This window comes from Lissotriton helveticus, chromosome 11 (assembly GCF_964261635.1).
Source record: "Lissotriton helveticus chromosome 11, aLisHel1.1, whole genome shotgun sequence".
In the NCBI taxonomy this organism is placed as follows: domain Eukaryota; kingdom Metazoa; phylum Chordata; class Amphibia; order Caudata; family Salamandridae; genus Lissotriton; species Lissotriton helveticus.
Genome location: NC_136072.1, coordinates 834,642,222 through 834,661,282, shown reverse-complemented (window position 1 = coordinate 834,661,282; position 19,061 = coordinate 834,642,222). Strand labels below are relative to the sequence as shown.

Sequence of the window (19,061 nt, the reverse complement as noted above, 5' to 3'; positions counted from 1 at the left end):
ATAATTCTCCCCAAGATATGCTGAACATAGAGGTTAATAAAGCCCCAAACTAATCAGGGAGCACGCAGTGAGGCCCATGCAGCAGATAGCACCGGAGGGCAGTACTTGTAGGTAGAAAATCTTCACATAGAGTTGACCGATGACAATGAGGACAGACACTATGTTTCCTGATGTGCCGGGAGGTTAGCGCCTGCCCTGTGTGAGAATTAGAAAGCTCAAAAGCTCGAGTATTCAAGTTTGAAAGCAAGAAGCAGGCAATTCAAAAAAGTTTAGTAGTAACACTTTACTATGATTATTTTCAATTATGCAAATGGTGATGTTTAGTTTTTTTTTTTTTAAAGACAGTAAGGTTGTTACAGTCAACACATTATTGGTTTCTGATTACATAATATTCTTACGAACAGTTTTCTGGGTGGCATAAGTGCTACACAATTATCTACAATTAGGTATCGCAGTGTTCAACAGGTACAGGTTCGTCAAGGAGGGGTGGTAAGAAGAAGGGGGGAGCACAAATGTTCTCACTATACTCGTTCCATTTCGACCATATATGAATCCGTTTTTGGGGATATCCTCTAGAAACATACATAGTATGCTCCCTAAACATACACCAATCCATGTCTTGCTTCCATAATTGCATGCTGTTGGTCTCCCTCGCTCCCCACAGTCTAGCAATGTTACGCTTGGCCTTCGTGTATCCCAGGGCTACCCATGTTTTCTCTTTACTTCTCAAGTCTGTCGGCCCCTATATATTAAGCAGACACTGTTTAACATCTAGGTTCAAGTCCTGGCCCAGCACCACTGACATACATTTGATCACATCCGCCCAATATGTACAATTCTTGGTGCATTCCCACATGATGTGCATGAAAGTACCCTCCCTCCCACAGTTTCTTCTACACCCTGAGTCATGCCCATAGTCCTTCCGGGCAAAGGCAATTCTGGAATAATATGTCCTGTATAGGATTTTTAGTTGCACTAATTTCAGTCTCGCCTCTATCCAGTCTTGGTCATCTAGTTCGTTGGTCCATTTCTCTCTAAGGTTTATAAGGGGGTCAGTTGCGTGATTGATGAGCTTAGGGTATGTAAGGGATATTGACTTTTCGGGCACGTATTCTTCAAGAAGCCTGTCTTCAAGCGGCGTTGCCTAAGGTAACTTCTCCCCTACAGTGAGGTATGCATACAGGGCGTGTCTGACTTGGTAATATCTAAATAATTCCGAATCTGCAAGGTCATATTCTTGCTGTAATACAGTGAACTCTATCACTTTACCGTCTCTCCACATGTCTCCCAGCTTAGAGAGCCCAATTAGATCCCATTTATCAAAGCACTTAGTAGTCCGAAGGGTTCCCAACAAGTACGAGTCCCATAGGGGGTAGATTGCATTAGTTTCTTGTCCCATCCTAGGCTTTTGTGTGCTATGTGCCAGATCTGGACCATGTGCGATGTGGGTCCCGTCAGCCACAGCCAAGCTGGTCTGGAGTAGAGAGCCCTAGCGTAGGACCCCCCTGAGTAAAAGCCATCTGTCCATTCGTTATCCAGGGTCATTCTGTGGCCTGTACATGCCCTGGTTAATGGCTACCAATTGTGCAGCCCAGTAATATCTTTTAACATCCTCTATCATATCATCCTCGCGCCAATCTCGGGAATGATATTCGTGGTGTTCCACCAACCCAGAGAAGGGTTTTCTGTTCGCCCTCAATTGCCGAAAAGTAGGACTTGGGGACCGGATTTGGTGAGTTATGTAGAACGTACAGGAAGCGGGGCAGCGCCGTCATTTCAAATAGCACCGCCCTTCTCAATAGGGACAGCGGGAGAGTCTTCCAGTGCGCCACGTTGCGTTGGAGTCGTTGCAAAGGTGGCCTAAGGTTGCGATTATAGTACAATTTAAGGTCTCTGGTAATATATATGCCTAAGTATTTGAAACCATCATTTACCTCCATGATCATGTAACCCCTGGGCAGCTTTGGGAACATCCCCGGATCACATAGATTGATGATTTTAACCAATTGATAGTATAGCCAGAATATCTGCTGAAGGTGTTAAAGATATCGAGGATTCTGTTTATCGAGGCACTTGGGGATGCTAGGTATGATAGGATGTCATCCGCATATAGGGAGATACGATCCTTCCATTCCCCTGACCATTTCAAACCTCTCACAACTGGGTCCCTTCGGATCCAACCGACCAGGGGCTCCAGTGCCAGGGCAAATAGCAGTGGGGACAGGGGGCATCCCTGTTGCGTCCCTCTTCTGAGGGCAAATGTCACAGACTTTTTATTGTTCACCATCACTTGCACCAACGGTTCACTATATAGAAGTTTCACCCATCCGATAAAGCCCTGCCAGAACCCCATTTTCCCCAGCACCGCAAAAAGATAGGGCCACTCGATCATTGGAATGCCATGGTAGCATCTAAGGACATCACCACAACATCCTCCCTCGAAGTGTGTTCTCTCCAAAGTACCCCAAAAAGTCGGCGAAGATTCAGGTAGGTACTTCTAGCCGCATAAAGCCAGACTGGTCCGGATGTACCAGTCTAGAGACTACCCCGACCAGAGGCGTCGCCAGCAATTTGGCTAAAATCTTTGCCTTAGCATTAAATAATGAGATGGGACTATAGGAAGAGCATTGGTTTCTAGGTTTGCTGTTTTTATGGATGACCACTACTGTAGGGAGTCGCTGTTCCTGGGAAGTTGTCCGTTCTCTCGGCTTTCTTCATACATAGCTTTGAGGTAAGGGGTTATTTTATCAGGTTTTAATGTATAGAGTTCAATTGGGAGGCCATTGGGGCCCATCGCCTTTCCAGACTGCAGGTCTCTGATGGCTCGTGCTACTTCGTAGTTCATCAGCTTGCTATCTAGTGGACTGCAGTCATCCTCTGACAAAACAGGGAGCCCTATGCCAACCAACAATGACTTTGAATCCTCGATCGAACTATTAGAGTGGGATTTGTATAATCGTCTGTAATATTTGGCAAATTCGTCTGCGGGTCTGTGATCGTTTCCCCCGCCTCAGCCGTAAGCTCTGCGACCAGGCATTCGGCGCGGTCATAGTGGTCCAGCCATGCTAGTAATTTCCCTGCTGTCTCCAACTGAGTTTACCTCTGTGCAGTGATTTTGCCCTGTCCGCAGCTACGCTTTTATATTTTCGTCCTGTTTGAGGTTGAGTGTATGTACTATATCAGGGTCCCAGGACCCTGATAGATCCCGTTCTAATGGATCCTGTTCTAATGCCAAGATCTCTCCTTTCAGCTTCTCTAGCTTTGCGTTTTTCTCTTTTTGGGCTATTTGGGAGATGGCCTGCCCATGAACCACAGTTTTGAATGCCCCCCAGAGCGTGGTCGCTGACTCCACAGACCCCTTGTTCTCTTTAAAGTAGTGTTCAATGGCCAGTACAATATTTTGCCTTATAGTGGGATTGCAAAAATACCACAGGTTTGTGGGTGCCACTCTACCCACCTGGCCCCTTCCCACTCCCACCTGTGCCCATATAGGAGAGTGGTCAGAAATGCCTGGGGCCATATGTCTAATTTCTGTGATGTACCGCACATGGTCTGCCGGCATAAGGATATAAGCAATGCGGAAGAGGCTATTGTGTAGCCCGGAGTGGAATATAAACTGTGTGTCAGTGGGATGGCGGATTCGCCATGCATCCTCCAGTCCGATAGTGTCAAGAAAGGTGGGCAGAACCATCTGCGCGGGCTCCAGATCCCTGGGTGGACGACGATCACTCCTTCCACACATTACAGAATTAAAATCTCCACCAATTAGTAGTCTCCTCTTGGGAAACTCCATCACAGTGTGCCCCAGATCCCACAACGCCACAGCTTGTAGCCCTGGAGGGGCATAAACTGACACCAGAGTTAGTGGTCCACCCTCCCATCTCCCCGAAAGTGCTGCATATCTGCCCTGCTCATCGGTCCAGGTGCAATCTATTAACATGGGAAAGGCTTTGAGTACCATTATACCAACACCATGTGAGCCCAAGGTGAATCCCAAGTGCACAGCCAGTCTGTATCCCCACCTATCTTCAGCTTTACAAGTGTTTCCTATCAGATGCGTCTCCTGGAGCAACACCACTTTTGGGGCGTCTTTCGATAAGCTGAAGAGGAGAATCGTACTACAATTTATCTCCTAGTCCGTTAACATTCCAGGATAGAAGCCTAAATTGTTTCTCACTCATCAGGTCATGTTTCGCCCCCCCCTCCCCAAAACCCCCTGTACAAACACTTATTGCTGCACATGTACCATCCTGCCCGTTTTCAACAATGTAATTGACTTAATTGTCCCTTAACTGAACTAGTCTGACTCTTCTCGAATTTGAGAGGAGGATTAGCACGAGCCATTTGCAATATAATGTCTCGTCCCTGAAGTTGAGGGGTTTTGCTAGTATCAGCTTGGAGAGGGGGTGGGGGGGGGAGTGGCTTGGGCCTCCCTCCCGGTACCCTGTGTGCTCCTTCAACTGTGAATAACTTCAATAAATTTGTGGGTCGTAGGTGATTCATAATGAGGTCTTCTACAAAGAGGTTGACTGCCGGCCCCTCAGCTCTCTCAGGAACCCCAATAATTATGACATTGTTGCGTCTTGCACGCCCTTCATAATCATCCAGTTGAGTGTCTGTTTTTTTCTGAGTGGCTTGGAGTTCTTTAATCTCTTTTCACATCAGTTGGGATTCATTACTGAGCTCCGCAGTTACCACCTCCATGGTTTTCACTTTCTCACTCGTCTTTTGCAAATCAGCTCTGAGCAGCGTCATTTCAATAGAGATTGTGTCCATTCTAAGTTCAAGTGAAGTACGCACTCCCGCTATGGCTGCCATTACATCTGCGAGTGTCGGCTCTTCCTTAGTTGCGCTCGTCGTCTTCCCCTTTGTTTGATCCATCCACATCGCCTTCTTTTTGGGTGGTGAATTTATCTGATTTAGTCTGGAGCATTCCTTTTTGCCCCTTTGCCCCAGACATGGCGTTGTGTCCAAAGAAGAGTCCCACAGGGTGTCTCCCACTACTTTTCTCTCCAATATTCCCCTCTCCTTCTCTGTCGGTGAAAAGCCTTGGGATCACCATTAATTTGGATCTTTCCCTTAAAGGCCAGGTGGGAGCGGTGATTTCTTCCAGCTTCCATCAATTGCGCAAAATAAAAAAAATTGCCCATCTGCTTACCCACTCCGCGCTTATACAAGTGGTGCTCGCCTTGGTCTTGTCCCGATTAGATTTTTCCAACTCTATTTACCTAGGACTGCCCATGTTTCTGTCCAAGCGCCTACAAATCGTCCAGAACCAAGCGGCCAGACTCCTTTTTAAACATCCTAATTGGAGCTCGGCAAGACCATTGCTAGCTGCCCTCCACTGGTTACCCATGACCCAACGGGTGATTTTTAAAGTAGGATGTCTGGCTTTCAAGGCCCTGCACGGGAAAAGTCCCATGTTTATTAACAGCTTGATTGTCAAACATGAGCCTTCCAGCAATCTTCGCTCAGCTCATCTTTCCCTTCTCACCATACCTTCCTTCAAACGGAAGCGTCAGGGTGGGTGTCGATTTGCCTACCTTGCCCCGAAGGTTTGGAACACTCTTCCTCTGATGATCAGGAGTTGCACTAACCTTATGGAGTATCGGAGAGCCTTGAAGACCTGGCTATTTAAGCAAGCATCCGGTTAGGTTATCTGCTATTAATATCCCTCACTGTTCAGCGCCATGAAACCCTTGGGTGCCTGTGCGCTTAAAAAGTTTTGATTAACATAACATAACATAACATAACACTCAGGTCTGGCTAGGATCGCCCGGGAAATTCAGAGGCCGTATACTTTGTAAGAGAACCGACAGTCTTCCTCACTGTCTGGCACACTGCAGGCATATCACATGTATCGGAACTGCCGACTCCTCCTAATGGTGAATCTGTTTCCTTCAGTTGCCACGTTCCGAGGCCCAATTGCTGTACCTTACGCACTGCGCGCCATGGGGTCGGTGTACTGCAAGGCTCCTCAACACCTCCCTAGGTCGTAATCCAGGTCTCTCTACCCCTGGGGCTCCTCACCTCCGTGTTATCGAGAGCTAGAGTGGACACTAAGGTTGGTCCAGCTAATCTTTAACTCTTCGCAGACCAGGCCACTCTCAGCAACACTGCAGAGCCCAGACACCTTTGCCTGGGTCCCTCCAGGCCAGGCGCGGTAGCCCCACTCGGCGCTGATATCTTCGTCTCTTTGCGACTCCAGTCACCCATCAGCCTGTAAGCCACATCAGATGCCCGCCGGGTCAGTATGTTTGGACACTGCGTCACGGACCCGATCGGGCTAAACTGTTCCCCCTCAGTCGCTTTGCAGATTACAATGCAGGAGGAGGGGGTGGGAGAAAATAGCCCGCCCTTGATAGAGTACCTCGTGGGGGTCCAGTCGTGCAGTGCCGCTTTTGATGTTCAGGGCACCACAAAATGATGGGACCCGTGGCAGCCTCTCTCCGAAGTCCCCCACGGCAGCTTCTTACTCAAGCCCGGGGATTCCTCCCTTCCGTTGACTCAGTCGCCGGTGATTTGTGCAGTTACTGGGCTACAGCGGGTGTGGAGCTAACACTCCGCCATACTTCTGGGGTGTAAAATGGATCTAAGGTCGGATTTATAGGCAGGCTGAGGCCACGGGTAACAGGAGCTTCATCGAGGTGCGGCCATTGCGCTCGGCGATCAAGCCACACCCCGATATTTAGTTTTAAAGCATAGGAGCAGTTTACTGTTTAGGAAAGGTTAGAGTTCACTTTCTTGAAGGGAACACATTGGTTGGGGTACTCTGTGTATTCGAGGTAGAAATAAAGGTTAAGGGCAGGGAGAGGCCTTGGACAAGGGTGTGGAATAGAGAGAAAGTGTGGATGAGGGGTAGAATTAGAAATGATAATGAACTAGGTGAAGACCCAATGTTAACAGATGCGAAATAGGGTTTATGATATTTAAAAGCTTAGAGGAAGTGATGGAGTTAATCTGTGGTAGTTAGGGCAATTTAACGTACAAATAATTGCATTATAAAGAGGTCTTTATAAAATGTTTTCAATTACTATTTTAAATTAAAGTGTAATATAATTACATTAGTCACATGGGCGTTTAACCCTTAATCTAAAGGTCAATAAATATCAGGACCAGTAGTGGGCATTCAGCCATGGTGCTTGCATTCGCAGGTATCGACATTGCATAATGGCTTGTGTACTTCCAATATGCAGAGCGTTGATTGATGTATTTGTTTAAAATGTGCAGAAGATGTAGTAATTGCCAATGTTCAAGCATGTACAGGGCATTAACAGGCTGCTTGGTGTGCCACAGAAAGGCACAACCCAGCATGATAGCTCGTTGCCTTGGACGTACATTGCACAGAGTGACGAAATAGGTAAATACATGATGTGCAGAACACTGAATGAGAGCACGGTATTTGGTTCCAGATATGAAAGATGCTCAGCAAGTGGCCATGCATTAGTGAGTGAACACCCTGATGCTGTAGCATGTGTCACTCTGCATTGCTCATTCCTTCACAGACACATGCTTCAATATTCTTCCTAGTTATTTGTAAAGCGCTGCACTGCCCATATGGCTTAGTCTGCAGTATATAAATTCCTCTAATAAATGCCAGTTTTCATAGATGTGCAAAACATTTTTTGCTGGCCAGACGTGTAAGACAATACACAACTGCATGCACATTACTAGATATGCAAGACATTGACTAAACTGCTGTATGTACTCAGATCTGCTGGGCATTGATTGACCGTACTGTGTGTTCTCCTAATATAGAAAATAACAATTGACAGCACATGTATTCACAGATGTGCCCTTCTCTGTCTCTCATTCAGACCCTCACAAGCTGGGCATCCGCTGTAAAGTAAATGGGGAGCTTGTCCAGAACAGCAACACCGACCAAATGATCTTCAAGACTGAGGCACTGGTCTCGTGGGTGTCCAGGTAAGAATCTGGTAGGACAGTCCAGCGAGACTCTAAAAAGAGCTTAGGCACCTCCAGCCACCAATGTCCTACCTCTGGGCAGAGCAAGAACATCCACAGTCTTTGATGTCCACTTCTGGGACAGAGGTACAGCACTCACTGCCTTTTACCTATCCTCTCTAGAGTTAGAGAGCCCACTGTCCTCGTGGACAACTTTAGGACAGATATAGGGCAATCACTGCCCTCGTGCCCATCCTCTGGATGTGCTAAGGGCAGAACACATTTTTCAATTGGATTCTGGAACACAGCTACCAACACCCAAAAATGATCTAATACCATATTTTTACTTACCAGATTCGTAACACTGTATCCTGGAGACGTTTTCCTGACAGGAACCCCTCCCGGAGTTGGGGTATTCAGAAAACCCCCAGTATTTCTCAAGGTAATAAAAGTAGTTTTTTTCATAGGAGTCATTGGATGGGGTGGGAATGATCCATCAGTCTAGAGTGAGAACAGTGAATTGGAATTGGTTATTGCGGGTTAAAGAGGGGAAGCACTAAAGATTGGAAGTGGTGTAGTTCAGTTAGAAAGAGGTGTGGGTGGTCTCTGGTTACGTATATGCCCATTAGTTGATCTCCCTGGCACCTTAAAAACATTGACTTGTAATTTTGTTCCAGGCAGGTGATGTTGTTGAATGCGAGATCGACGAACTTGGAGCAATCTGCAACAAGGTGGTATAAGAAAAATTCAAGACACTGTAATCAAGACCTACCTGCACTCCACCGAAACACTGACATTGCCACCTTTATCCCCCATGCATCTGTTCACCCCATCAGACGGGCGGAACCACTGGCAAGTCCTGCAGCTCTGCACCCATGAGATGGCAGAAGAAGAGGTTCCAACAATTGCCCTCACAGTAAATGTTCTGCTTCTAAAAATGTTAACTCATTGAAAGTGACGCTGCTAAGAATTGATATTTGGGTATTAAAAAAAAGAGAGCGGGCTAAGATGCCAACAGCCCACTGATGAAGTACATGATTGTTAGTGGCTAAGATTGACATCACATCCCAATTCCCACACCAGATGACTCTAGATGAGCACTAATGCCAGTAATGCATCCAGGATCTCAATTTATTGACAATTGTCCTTGCCGTTCCACCCATCTACCCCCGAGCCCAAGCAGGTGGTCACTTGGATCCCCTGACCAAGCAGTTGCTGGTCTCGCTGAGCTGTGACTGACCTCTAAGCAATAAAACAGCATTGAAATGTACTGAGTGCACAAGTGTATCTTTAAATATGAACTAACTGAAGGGCTGAGTGAAAAGAGGAACAGGCATAAGCAGTCCTGCAAGTTAGATATGTTTATCATGATTGCCAACTCAAAAAGTCTGATTGCAGAGGCAGAACATTTTACGAAGACTTTAGCATATCACAACCCACTACTGCGTACAATACAATAGAATGCAGATGGTCCAGTGCCAAAATATCAACATGGTGCAGACAATCAGCCTCTGAATAACCAGGCCTTTCAGGACAATACGCAATACATTACATGGAGGAAAACGCCGCTCAAGTGGGAAAGATTTAAAGTAGAAGTAAATGGGGCTTGCATGGAGACAGTAAGCAGTGTCAGAAAAATATTTAGGCATGCTAAAACAAACTTAAGAGTAAAATGAAAAAGTTACTTTCAGTAATGATATTCATGGTGAATACTCTATCTACATACAGATCCCTTACCTCTTGAATATACCACCAGTGCTAGATGGGTCCGGAAAATCTTGTTCTAACGTCTCTTCAATGATGGTAGACGATGCCGACTTCATATCGATGCTGGAAGTGACATCCATGTCCCATAAAGCTCACACACCACCGTGCTGACTTAAGTTTCCAATCCAGTTTTGTCTGAATCAGCAGGATGAGAATGAAAACAGATTATGAAATGTGCAAAAACATAATTAGTGAGACCTTGTTAAAGTGGCCAAAAACATCCATCAAAAACGCAAAGAGGGAGCGATTGGTGAGAAATCTGCACATCATAGAGTTTCCACCAGAAATGTTGTTACCAAAGGTGAGTAACTTTTTCTTCTGATGGATACTTATACCTGCAGATTCCCCACCTCTTGATTAGATACCCAAATAATACCGTCCAGGGATTGAGGGTCTAATGGATGGTTCTACCAGTAACAACAAGCAACACAGACAAGGTGAAGTAACCTTTCTTTTGCATCTCCGAATCAGGCAACAATTCTTGGTGAACATGTGGAGGAATGACCAAGTGGCTGCTCTTCAAATGTCTAAGAGGGACTGCCCTAGCCGGAGCAAATGTTGAAGCTTTCGCTCTAGTCAAGTACACCTTACTGCATCCCAGAGGTTCATTTTGGCCCACTGCATTGCAGATCTTAATACCTACAGGATAATCCACCTTGATAAAGTCCTTTTCCTTACGGTTTCCTACAAAGTCAATGAAGAGCTGGTCATCCATCTGAAATTCTTGTGTGCGATCAATATAAAAGCTGACTGCCCTTTTTCGAATCCAGCTTATGAAGACTTTCCTCCACTTTTGTGGGAGGAGGCAGAGCAAAAAAAGAAGGAAGTGTAACTAACTGACCCTGATGGAAGGGGACAGTCTCTGAAAATAAGGGGCTATTTGGTGTTCCTGGCAACTCGGGTGGGAGGAGGCAGAGCAAAAAAAGAAGGAAGTGTAACTAACTGACCCTGATGGAAGGGGACAGTCTCTGAAAATAAGGGGCTATTTGGTGTTCCTGGCAACTCGGGTGATAAAGTAATCAAAATAACAGTGGTTCCCTCTGCTCAAATAAAACATTTATGAGGAACTACATAGGGTGCTGGAACTTCAAGGTATAATACATATACATAAACAGTTTTATAACCAGAAAATCTAGTATTTCAGTTGCTTGAATAAAATATAAACAGCCGATTTATTCATTATAATCAATTTGGTGTTCCATAGGACGGTGCAGGGCAGGAGTTCTGTGAAAAAGTGAATGTGTGCAGTATAAAAGGTGTTTGAGGCATGGGTGCTGTAGATACACTTGCTTTACGTAAGTCTGCCATCTAGTGTTGGGCTCGGATGTTTACAAGTTGTTTTTGTTCCAAGACGTTTTCTCCCAGTAATGAGGTTATGCAAATCCCCAACTTGATAATAACGAACAAGTTACTTACCTTCGGTAACGATATATCTGTAAGAAACAGTAGTTAGTATTAGATTCCTTACCTTAGAATATCCCCAGGCTTCAGACTGGATCCGGAACTGACGTCAGCATGCGGAGGCGGCGTCTAAGTACTCCGATGACGTCATCACGGCGCCCACGACGGACGCGGAGCCGCAGACGACGCCTACCGACGCGCAAGGGTACTGCTACGCAAAAATTCCGGATCCAGTCTGACGCCTGGGGATATTCTAAGGTAAGGAATCTAATACTAACCAGTTTCTTTCAGATGTGCATGGTCATCAACGTCATCTTCAGGTTGTTTTTTTCCACCGACTGATTCGGATGTAATCTCTCGTGTTCCAGTTCGAGACTCCTTCGATCTTCCTTCTGATCTCTAATAGATCTCCACTCAACGGTATTGCCTCAATCACATAATTTCATTGCGCCCGAGCGCCTCCCTTCTGCGTAGTGGGTCATCGGCTCGATTTCTCGGCCAATGGGCCGCGTCCGACCCTATTTTCAACGTCTTTTGGAGAATGCCCTACTAATGGAATGAACTCTGTTCCTCCAAAAATTGTCACTCTAAGTATTTCCATATCGACCAACTTTCCCTTTCCAACTTAACTCTCTCTCGCCCGCTCATCGGGAAGAAAGCTGTGAGGCCTACAAGTCTTTTCGATCAAAAAAGACTTCGAGACAGACGTGCTTGAGGCCATGAAATGCAGCGTAGACAAAACGGGCGATGTACTGGACATCTTCGGTTGACAACACGAGGAAAATGAGGAAGCTTCAGCAGCACAAAAGGAATCAATAACTATCCATGTTTTCGATTCAGAGTACCAATTCAACTAGGACTCGGCCACCCTTCTGCCGGCACGAAAGCATTGGACAGCGAGTACTGTTATCCCTGATCCAAAGTCCAAAACATAGGTTCAGGCCCAAAAAATTGCCCATGGTCCGCCACTGCAGAAAAGGCATAGCGTGCACTGAAAAAGTGACTCGGAAGCCCAGCCCTTGGGCTCAGGTATGAAAATTCAGCCTGCAGCAGGAGCCTCCTTCTCCTTGACCTCTGGGTCGACAGCTCCTCCACCTTCGGCTTTCGCACTGGTAACTGGTTATTTCAGATCTGACAACAGCTCCGCCTAACTCACACCTTCCTCCACCTAAGTTTTACACTTTCGGATCAAATACTCAACAGGAACTAATCCTAGATGTAATGCAGGAACGACTTGACCCGAAGCAACAAACACTCCCCACTTAATTTAGAACTAAAAAAATAGGGCTTCTATCTGCAAAAACTTCACTCATCAAAAAAACAACAACAAAAACAGTTGACTTTCCAGAAGGCTTTGGATACTCCTCTACTCCCTCCAAAGAAAAAGAAGGATGCTGTAACTAGCCCTTTACACATCCCTATTCTTTTATCTAACCCACCAATACCACCATCCACTCCACCTCCTCATTCACCAAAGTTATCTGAGGCAGGTGACATTTCTCCCTACTTACCCATAATAGAGGATGAGGATAACATGACACAAAATATACACAATGGGGATGCTTAAGATGACTATAATGTCAAACCACAAGGGTATACAGACTAAAATTTATATCCCACATGACCATCACCACCTGATGATGCTTCTGCATATCAGGATTTGATAGCAAGGGCAGCAGTGTTCCATCTGGTCCCCTTCCATAAAGACACAATTGAAGAGGACTCCCTTTGTGAAACTCTATCTAACGTTCAAAGGAGGGCACACTACCTTCCTATTGGGTATGCTACGTCACACAGACGAGATTTTTAGGTATTGTGTCAAAGCAAGAATTATAATACCTTGCTTTGACAAAAAATATAAGCCTGCACCATCAGACCCTATATATATATATATATATATATATATATATATATATATATATATATATATATATATATATATATATATACACATTTGTATCACAAATCGCCCTTGCGCTCAGGCGGGCACTCCCAGTGCCCCTGCATTGTTTTCCTCGAGGCGACACTCATTCTCACAGCCTGCAATGATTGCCATGTCCGACGCGTTTCGAGGACCCCGCCTCTTAATCATGGACTGCTTGCAGCAACAAAGAAAGGCTCACCTGCGATTGTAGTTCGTTTTTATTGACAACCAATTCCCATAATGGGCGTGGCTAGCATTGTTGGCCACATGTGCATGCTGGTACTTGCAGTTACATTCAGGTATGCGAAGGAGGCACTACAGGTCCAGAGCAGGCTCAACCCAGAAGTACTGGTCAAGCCTTTGCCACCTCCCAACCTTGAGGTCAGACTGAGCAAATAACTTGCGTGGTCTTGAGAAGGGAATCCCCCTCTCACACGTAGATACACTTTAGGGCGTGTAGACACATAGTCTCCCCTACACCCCCACTAGGTAATTTGCACTCACTTATTTTAGGTCCTGAAGAAAGCCAGTCTAGTCATAAGGCACTGGCTGAAACATGTTGACCCATTGGATGTGAGAGGTCGTAACTCGCCCCTTACATCCCCTTGCCTTATTTTTAACCGCTGACGGAGGCCCAGGTATTAAAGTCTAATTTTACCTTCGGGTACTGGGACCACCGTTCAGCCGTTTTAACATCACTTCCTTAACTATCTTCACCGCACACTCAGTAAAATACCAGCTCCGCTGTAGTCAGGCGTTGAAGCACACCCGGGGCACGCTAGGTGCCACTGGGTGGGCCCGATGATGAAGCATGCCACCAACTAGGTTGGTGGGTGAGGGCTTTTTGAACACACCTGCTGGGTGTTCACACTCCGTGACAAAACATACCAGAGTCTTCCCCCTCCCCTAAAGTAACTTGAGCTAGTCTCTTTTTGATTTAATCATATATTAACCGGGGACATGGACTAGCTTTCTGGTCCTACCTCTCTCTCTTGATTACGCAGCACATTCAGGTAAGTAACAGTGTTCCACCTATAGTAGGCTTCCATGTTACTGTATATTAAAAGCAATTTAGTAACCTTTAGTAGGTAGGCTGCCCATTCTGTGTGTCTTCATTAGCCATGGGACATCGTTCCTTTAGAGCGGAGTTCGTCTCCTCCCCAGACTTTCACCTTGGAAATGGTGCTCGAGCCTGTTACCGCGGCTCGGGCAGCCGCATACAATTTTGTATCACAAATCGCCCTTTCGCTCAGGCGGGCACTCCCAGTGCCCCTGCATTGTTTTCCTCGAGGCGACACTCATTCTCACAGCCTGCAATGATTGCCATGTCCGACGCGTTTCGAGGACCCCGCCTCTTAATCATGGACTGCTTGCAGCAACAAAGAAAGGCTCACCTGCGATTGTAGTTCGTTTTTATTGACAACCAATTCCCATAATGGGCGTGGCTAGCATTGTTGGCCACATGTGCATGCTGGTACTTGCAGTTACATTCAGGTAAGTAACAGTGTTCCACCTATAGTAGGCTTCCATGTTACTGTATATTAAAAGCAATTTAGTAACCTTTAGTAGGTAGGCTGCTCGTTCTGTGTGTCTTCATTAGCCATGGGACATCGTTCCTTTAGAGCGGAGTTTGTCTCCTCCCCAGACTTTCACCTTGGAAATGGTGCTCAAGCCTGTTACCGCGGCTCGGGCAGCCGCGTACAATTTTGTATCACAAATCGCCCTTGCGCTCGAGGCGACACTCATTCTCACAGCCTGCAATGATTGACATCATTTATTTCAATTTACAAGCCCCACCCATGTGGGCGTTCACAGATTGCATGGCTTGCTGGTTATGGTAGTTCCTCAATGTTAAGCCAGGCTTGAGTCCCGTTACAAAACCCCAGTGGGTCACTGCCGTGTCCGTAATGAAAACGATCTGCTTAGTCCGTGCACTATTGAAATGAATTGCCTGCCAGTGAACAAGGGTTGTTAAACTCGAAACGCGTTTGGCTTCATAAGAGGAAGCGTGACAGGAGCGCTGTGTTGCAACCGCCTGTGGCAGCTGTGTGGTTAACCCCCTCGTGTGTGACTGCTTCAGTGGGGCAAATCTTTTTGGTTTATGTAAGCGGCTCGTCCAGCCGCGAAGCAGTCCCGCCACCGTGGATGGTGGATTCTCAAGCCCTACATTGTGGACTTGTCCTGAAACGAGGGGGACCGGAGCCACAGGTAGATATTGGCCGCTCTGCAGCAAACCTGTCTATCGCTTTTGGAACTATTTTAGTTTTATTAATGCATCAATGGTGCCTTGGACATTACGGACACAGCAGTGACCCACTGGGGTTTTGTAACGGGACTCAAGCCTGGCTTAACATTGAGGAACTACCATAACCAGCAAGCCATGCAATCTGTGAACGCCCACATGGGTGGGGCTTGTAAATTGAAATAAATGATGTCCTGAAAACGATCTGCTTAGTCCGTGCACTATTGAAATGAATTGCCTGCCAGTGATCAAGGGTTGTTAAACTCGAAATGCGTTTGGCTTCATAAGAGGAAGCACGACAGGAGCACTGTGTTGCAACCGCCTGTGGCAGCTGTGTGGTTAACCCCCTAGTGTGTGACTGCTTCAGTCGGGCAACTCTTTTTGGTATATATATATATATATATATATATATATATATATATATATATATATATATATATATATATATGTGTGTGTATATATATGTGTGTGTATATATATAGTACCTACTGGCGGTCGCCAGTAGGTATATATAGTTAGGATTTTTTCTCTATGGGATTTTTGAAAATTCTATGTCTAATAACTTTGGCGTTTGTGGACGGAATTGGCTGAAATTTTCAGGAAAATGGCACATTTTGTTTCTGAGTAGCCCTTGAAAATTTGGGGGGGGGGGTTCGTCAAGGGGGGGCCGAGAAAAAAGGGGGGTCCCAAAACGTGTTTTTAACATTGAGTTTTCCATAGGGCGGTTGGCCTCACTTTTAGCCCGAACGGCTGAATGGATTTGCACGAAACTTGGCAAAATTGTAGGGACTGGTAGCCCGATGTGCCTTTTGTAGGTCTCAATATATGTGCTACAGTGGATTTTGAGAAATAACGTTTAAAAAAGGATATATATCTGTAACAGCGGACCGGGCAGCGCTCCAGGACGCGTACTTTTCGCGCAACGGAGCTTTGTGAAGCGAAGCTGATTGGTTCTCCGGCGTCTGTCAACATTCCAAACAGTCCGTAGCGGCCGCCATCTTGTCTCTCGGTAGGATCGAGAGACAAGCGGAGGCCAAACCGAAGGGGCAAATGACCATAAGGGGGCATAGTAGATCCTCCCTGACCGTTTAGGTTTGATGTGGAGGTTTTAAAAGGGCCCCGCGGGGCAAAAAATAATAAAAATAATAATAATCGAACAGCTGAATGGATTTGCACGAAACTTGGCAAAATTGTAGGGACTGGTAGCCCGATGTGCCTTTGCTAGATCTCAATATATGTGCTCCAGTGGATTTTGAGAAATTAACGTTCAAAAAAAGATATATATCTGTAACAGCGCACCGCTTCGCGTACTTTTCGCGTTACGGAGCTTTGCGAAGCGAAGCTGATTGGCTCTCCGGTGTCTGTAAACATTCCAAACAGTCCGTAGCGGCCGCCATCTTGTCTCTCGGTAGGATAGAACAGCTGAATGGATTTGTACGAAACTTGGCAAAATTGTAGGGACTGGTAGCCCGATGTGCCTTTGCTAGGTCTCAATATATGTGCTTCAGTGCATTTTGAGAAATTAACGTTCAAAAACAAGATATATATCTGTAACAGCGCTCCACTTCGCGGAGATAAAATTATATGTGTATTACCTAGCTGTTGCTAACACCAGTTAGCGACGGCTAGTAGAAGATAGCGACCATCTTGGGCCCCACTTTGCATGTGAGTGATATTTATCACTAATGACATGCAAAGTGGGCATGCCAAGATGTTAGCGACTGGAAACAGTCGCTAACATCGCTATCTCCTATTATCAACTTTTGGAAATATTCGAGATAAGCGCGAATATCTCCAAAAGCTACCACCTGCCCTGAGCAGTTCTTAGCCATGTTATCCAATGGGAGGTGGATAACATGGCTAAGAGCATTAGCTCGGTAATGCATGAATATCGCTGAGTTTTCAGCGATATTAATGCATTGCGGTCGTTTTTTATCGTATTTGCGATAAACCTTGATAATAGCAAGGTTTATCTGCGATAATTTCTGACGGTAAAAAAATCGTTGCTAAGCATCGTTAGGGATAAATATCGCTTAACTTTGGTAATATGCCCCAACGTCTGTTAACGTTCGATTCGAAGGAAATCAGGAAGTGTTGAAAAACATTGTCTGCGCCATCTTGTCTTTTTTCAAATGCCACACTTTTGTCGTGCACGGCAGCCATTTTAGATGCCTTGACCAGACCCACTCTGTGCACGCTGTCGATCCTTAGCATGGCTCCCCACCCTCGCAAGCATCTCCCCCAGGCAGTGGTCACCCCCGCTCTCTGTCTTATGCATGGGTAATAAACCTCCCCCCATCTGCGCTGCTCTTCCCTGAGAATCACACCCTGTGCCCGCCCGACACCTCCCTTTCGTCCTATTCACTACCGCACCCTCTGACACTCCTTTTCCTCTGTGTCCGATTGTCCAGGCTGGTCCTAGGGTATCAGCTAGCCCTGCAGATGTAGTTTATGGCCACAGCTGTAAAGAATCACCCCTCTTCAAAGGAGTTATAGTAGATCAAGGCCCACACTCGATGAGATCCGTCACAGCAGAAGCGTTGCTATTATCTGAAAACCATCCTGTATTGTGATTGGGGAGGGGACCGAGCCTGAAGCGGAAGATTCCAGGGATGACTCTTTGTACATCAAAGTTTTTACAATTATGTGTCACATTAAAAATATATAGCACTCCGACAAAGTAGTAAGATTATAAAACTTTAATAATTTATAAATATATACAAGAAAACAAAAATAGTAATAACATATAAACATTTTTAGGGAAAAACAACGAAGTAGCGGTCGGCTGTGCGAATAGTCCCAACGCAGCACAACGTCCAGATTTCCGGCGTGGGGCGTCGCGGGGGGTGGGTCATCAGTAGCAAACTGTTGTGCGAATAGTTCCAAGGCAGCAGAACGCGCTGAAATCTAGATGACACGAAAGTGATGTCTAGTAAGTTGCCACCCAGCAAATAACGGCATGGGGCGTCGCGGGGGGTGGGTCATCAGTAGCAAACTGTTGCGCGAATAGTTCCAAGGCAGCAGAACGCGCTGAAATCTAGATGACACGAAAGTGATGTCTAGTAAGTTGCCACCCAGCAAATAACGGCATGGGGCGTCGCGGGGGGTGGGTCATCAGTAGCAAACTGTTGCGCGAATAGTTCCAAGGCAGCAGAACGATGGCACCAAGGTGATGTCCAGTAAGTTGCCGCACTGGTTTTGGTATCCTACAATGCTGCTCCGAATAACGGCGTGGGGCGCCCCGGGGGAGGCGGCGTGAACGGGCCTCTCCAGGTGGAGTGTCATCTGTTGTAGTGGGGCGCCCCTTTACCGTTTCAGTTGCCATTCCGTCCGTTTTTGGTCCACTGTGTCAAAAGCCGCAATTCAGCTGAGATGCGCCCACTCTTGCGGTGCAGCGATAGGCGGCTGTCACAGGACTCTCAAAATGGCGGCAGGCTGTTTCCTTTTTGGGCCTGGTCCACTGAAATGGCCCTGGGACACCTTGGAAATCGGACGCTTGTCTGCTAGGTCTTGGACCCCATTCTCGAAAGCGTCCCCTCCGCCTTGAGAATTCATCAAAAGTTTTGGGGGCTCCGACTCCTGCAGGCTTCTGGTGGGGAGCGGCTGCCATGATTGCTCGCGGAATGACCACGACTGAGCTACGAGATGGTGGTGCTCTCATGCTGACGCCAGCTTCAGTCTGAAACATCCAGAAACAAGGTGGGGCTTTCATCGTTTGGGGAAAAAAAAAAAGTTTTCATCCAATGAAAAGTGTTGTTTTTAGGTCACATGATCAAGCCTTCCATCATTAGGAAACCAAAAGTAAAATGAACCAATGAAAAG

The 19,061-nt window shown here is 46.3% G+C and overlaps 1 protein-coding gene across 3 annotated transcripts in view; it reads left to right on the top strand.

Moving 5' to 3' along the window:
• The window catches only part of LOC144792141 (oxaloacetate tautomerase fahd2, mitochondrial-like), a 104,955-nt gene extending 95,780 nt beyond the window's left edge, over positions 1-9,175 (top strand). For all 3 annotated transcript variants that reach the window (XM_078667019.1, XM_078667020.1, XM_078667018.1), the window contains exons 6-8: positions 7,818-7,926; positions 8,260-8,347; positions 8,583-9,175. In XM_078667019.1, coding sequence (XP_078523145.1) covers positions 7,818-7,926; positions 8,260-8,347; positions 8,583-8,645 — 260 coding nt within the window. In that variant the 3' untranslated portion in view covers positions 8,646-9,175. The remainder of the gene's footprint in view (positions 1-7,817; positions 7,927-8,259; positions 8,348-8,582) is intronic.
• The last annotated feature ends 9,886 nt before the right edge of the window (positions 9,176-19,061 follow it).